The 4,611-nt window shown below is 35.5% G+C and overlaps 1 protein-coding gene across 2 annotated transcripts in view; it reads left to right on the top strand.

Moving 5' to 3' along the window:
- Nucleotides 1–327: 327 nt before the first annotated feature.
- LOC102001912 (FERM domain-containing protein 3-like) overlaps nucleotides 328–4,611 on the top strand; it is a 20,587-nt gene continuing 16,303 nt past the window's right edge. For both annotated transcript variants that reach the window (XM_005352658.2, XM_013348240.1), the window contains exon 1: nucleotides 328–638. In XM_005352658.2, coding sequence (XP_005352715.2) covers nucleotides 512–638 — 127 coding nt within the window. In that variant the 5' untranslated portion in view covers nucleotides 328–511. The remainder of the gene's footprint in view (nucleotides 639–4,611) is intronic.

Raw genomic sequence — 4,611 nt, 5'->3', positions numbered from 1 at the left:
GTTTTCAAATAAAACACATTATTAACTATAATTGTAGCCTACTGCTTAAATACTTGCATTATATTTTATTGGGAAAATCTGCTCTAGAACATAATGGAGGCTTATTAAATATGTCAGAAATGAAATGAAAGTAAATTGTTTCTTACAGTGTAGAATTGGGGAATTTTCTTTTATGCTAGGGGCTTTTGACACTTGGCAGAGATTTTTTATAGAGATGTGTTAAAAAAAAACTAAGTGAGAACTAGGCGTAAAATTATACTGTTCACCAGAGGAGGGGTGAGAGTTTATTAATAGTGTCTCCTCCCTCCCTCCTTGCCCAATGTGTATCCCTGGTGAGTTATTTTTGTTGGCCACATTAAGAAGCTGACATTTGATTCATTCTCTGTGTGTTCTGCCTTAGTCATTTGAAACAGAATGGACAGCGAGCAAAAGGTCAAAGCTGTTGTTGCTGGTTGCATATATTCAGGGCCACAACTGACAACAGAGCCTTAGGAAAATCATAATATTAAATATGGCAAAATGTTTGGTCAAGATCCGGACTCAACGAAGCCTCCACTTGCACATGATGAACCACTGCAGCAGTAATGTATTTGTCCGTCTGCTAAAACATGGCTCCAAGGTCATACCTCGAAATGCTGGTACGTGCTTCGCCCTGCCCTGGGCTGTCATTCCTATGCCTAGATAAGTGGGATTACTTCCAGATACATGCTCACCACTGGTGAGCCAGAGAGAAGCAAAGAATGCATGTGGCATACAGTTTTATTTATTTATTTTTATAAGAAGAGAAGAAAGAAGGAGGCAGAGGCAGGAGGATCACGAGTTCGTGTTCTGGTTTTGTGGGGGCCTAGCCAGTTTGGATGTTGACCTTCCTAGACCAGGATGGAGGGGGGAGGACTTTGGACTTTCCACAGGGCAGGGAACCCTGACTGCTCTTCAGACTCGAGAGGGAGGGAGAGAGGAGTGGGGGGAGGGTGGGAGGAGTGGGAGGCTGGGAGGAGGCGGAAATTTTTTTTTCTCAATAAAAAAAAAAAGCAAAAAAAAAGAAGAGAAGAAAGACAGGGAGAAAATGGGAAGGAAGAAAATAATGAAGGGTACTGAGGACTGTGAACAAGTAAGTGAGAAGGGAAATAGGAAGACAAGCTCTCTTGTCAAACAAAATAATAGAAATTAACCTTCTTTATTCAAAAGATACAAGAGAATATCCTGCTGTGCATTCCTGTAGCTTGCTTATTAGTAAGAGATGATGCTTATAACGCATAATAAGTAATCAAAAACTTCTCTGCCTCTCATTATGACAGTTTCTGACCATGAGGCAGACCCTCTTTTTAAACTTCAAATCAGAATTTTATCAAAATAAGATACCAGGCCCTCTTTTGGCCTCTGTAAGCTCACATACAGAGAGAAACATGCATGTGTATATGAGTTAAATTAAAACTAAATGGATAAAATAAAAAGCAACTAAATAACCACCATCAGACTGGTGGTATGCCAATTTTTTCTCAATAATGATCATGTTTTATGTTATCATGATCTGAGAAATTGAAATAGAAACTGAAATAGAAATTTAAAGTCAGATCATCAGCCACAATCCTGCTGTAATTATATGTTCTTATGTTTCTGTGTGTTTTTCAGCAAATGTTTACAGTAAAATTTATTTGGAGGGTTAGTTGGAATTAGCCATAGCTTACTAAGATTTATAAAATTGCCTTCTTAGTTGAGATTAACTGTATTTTTGTGATGATATAAGTAACATTTGATGTGTTCCTGTTCTAAAATCAATAAATTTATTGCTTTGTTTTGTTTGAGGAAGGCTTGCATGACTAAGCTAGCCTGTAACTTACTGTGTGGCACAAAAGTTGCTGTGAACTCATAATCTTCCTCTAACCTTCTGAATTCTGTGATTTATAGATACAAGCATTATGTCCATCTTATTTTCAAAAGCACAAATATAAACAATATTTTCTTGTGTATTAATATTCTCAGTAACAAGTTCAGGAATATTGGAAATGCACATAAGGTATACTTTATGAATAGAATTGTTCTAGGTATAGTATTTTATAAGGCATTTTTTAACTTATGATTACCAAAAGAATTTCCATATCAATATATATTAATATGAATCTTTTCAAAAATGACAAAATAATATAGAAAAATTATATAATGTAGAGAAATAATAATTCGCTACTTAACCACACAATTATCATTGAAAGTTAGCATTTCTTCATTTTTGGTCATAATATTTACGAAAATAATTTAGAAACAGGTATTTTCTATCATTCTTAAAAGTATATTTGTTAGACTATAGAATACAAATTTGATGAAAATTATCCAATTTTCTTTAAAAGACACTAACAAAAGTATGAGAATGTATGATCCTAACATGACTGCTAAATCCCTTATAATTGTTTCCTTGGCATTTGGAAAATAAAATGCCTGGGGGTGTAGGTCAGTGGTAGATTCATGCCTTACCCACTAGTCTCTAGTTTCAATAACCTAGGGTCAAAAAAGAAGCTCCTTTTTTGTTGTTGTTGTTTATCTAGAAACATAAGAAGTTCATCCACTTCCTGTATTCATCCTTTACCAGAGTGATATACTTTTCAAGATGACACAACAGTATTGCCTAGAACCCAGAGTTTGTCCTAGGGTTCTTTCTTTGTGTTGTATATGTTATAAATCTGGCCAGGTCCGTATCAGTACTGCATCATACAAAACACTTTCACTGACCTAAAATCCTCTTTGCTACTCTTACTAATTACTTTTTTTTTTCTCAACTAGTGGCAGTCACTTAAAAATATCCATCTTCTTTTCTAGACTGTAACATTATAGGAACAACACAGGATGCAGCCTTTTCAGATTCTTCTCTTTTAGTCATAAGCATCTAAGATTTACCCAGGACATAGTTTAACACTAAATTATATAAGTTATTTGATATATTTAAAATTTTAAATTTTTGGTTTTAAATATTCCTGTAATCTTTTCCCTTCTGTTGTTTATAAAAAATTGTAATTAGTTTTTAAGATTGTGGTGAATTTTAGATTAAAAGGAGAACTGAATTTTTGAACCATTTAGGCCTCTTATTGAAAAATGTCATCATGGTCACTCATTTATTGATATGCTCAGTTACATTTTAACATTGTTCTCATTTTATACATTTCTTATTATGAATTTTACTGAGTATTGCAAATTTAGGGATCTTGAACGAGATTGTCAATTATTATCTTTTTAAATAGTTTTGACTGATATGCCATGAGTCACACTGCCTTTAAAATACCGATCTTGCTTTTGAAATCTTTGCTGAACTCTCATGAATTCCCTGTTTATTTTGTTTTGTGTACACAATCTTACCCTAGGAAATAGAGGAAATATAAGACATACTTCATACTTTCATATTTCTCATTCTGCTAGAGTGAGTCTGATGAACAGTGAGAATTTGGCATGTTTCACACTGGTGAGAAATCTTTTAATGCTTTGCCATTTTATACCTTCACCATCATACCCAGTCATTTCTGTAGTAGAAATCTCAAGACCTCACCTTTTATAATATAGAAAAGAGACCACTTGTTGGTTCCTGGCTGCTCTCCCCTTGATCGTCTCTGCTGCCCAGAACCAAAATAATCACACAGAAACTGTATTAATCAAATCACTGCTTGGCCCAATAGCTCTAGCTTCTTATTGGCTAACTCTTACATATTAATTACATAACCCATTTCTAGTAATCTGTATATTGCCTTGTGGCTGTGGCTTACCAGGTAAAGTTCTGTCTGGCTCCAGAGGGGCTACATGGCTTCTCTCTGACTCTGCTCTTTTTTCTCCCATCATTCACTTTAGTTTTCCACACCTAACTAAGTTTTTCCCTGCTATCGGTCCAAAGCAGTTTTTTTTTTATTCATAAATGGTAATCACAGCATGCAGAGGGAAATCCCACATCATTATAATGTAAATATTTAATGAAAAGGGGGCCAAAATAAAACCACCACAATGGTTATAATGATAAACAGGTCTACATGGTGAAATGATAGCTGTGAAGCTATGTTGTCACCAGGAGCAATTAACAGAGAATCATAATTGACTCTGCTTTAAATAATAAAAGGTAAAATTTTAAACATAAGAGAAGTCCAGAAGCAACTGTTGAAAAAGGTTTCATTTTATGTCCATTCACAACTTTTCCAGTTGGCAGGCTTTTTACATCAAAACAGTGACCTTTGCTGTGATTTTTGCTTTCTCCTTCACTTCCAACATTGCCAAAAGAGTCTTTGTTGGTTAGGTTTATATCAACTTGATACAAGCTAAAGTCAGTTGAGAAATAGTACTCTCAGTTTAGTTAGTGCCGCCATACAAAAGACCTATAGTAAAATCTATGGCTAATTAATTTGGTTAATTAATTCTTGATAATGGTTCATGTGGGATGGTCAAGCCTGCTATTGGCAGTGAAGCCCTGGACCAATGGTTCTGTATAAGAAGGAAACTGAGGCCGGGCGGTGGTGGCGCACGCCTTTAATCCCAGCACTTGGGAGGCAGAGGCAGGCTGATCTCTGTGAGTTCGAGACCAGCCTGGTCTACAAGAGCTAGTTCCAGGACAGGCTCCAAAACCACATAGAAACCCTGCCTCGA

Source organism: Microtus ochrogaster, chromosome 10 (genome assembly GCF_000317375.1).
Source record: "Microtus ochrogaster isolate Prairie Vole_2 chromosome 10, MicOch1.0, whole genome shotgun sequence".
In the NCBI taxonomy this organism is placed as follows: Eukaryota; Metazoa; Chordata; class Mammalia; order Rodentia; family Cricetidae; genus Microtus; species Microtus ochrogaster.
Note: the sequence above shows the minus strand (reverse complement) of the source record. Positions and strands in the feature narration are given on the sequence as shown.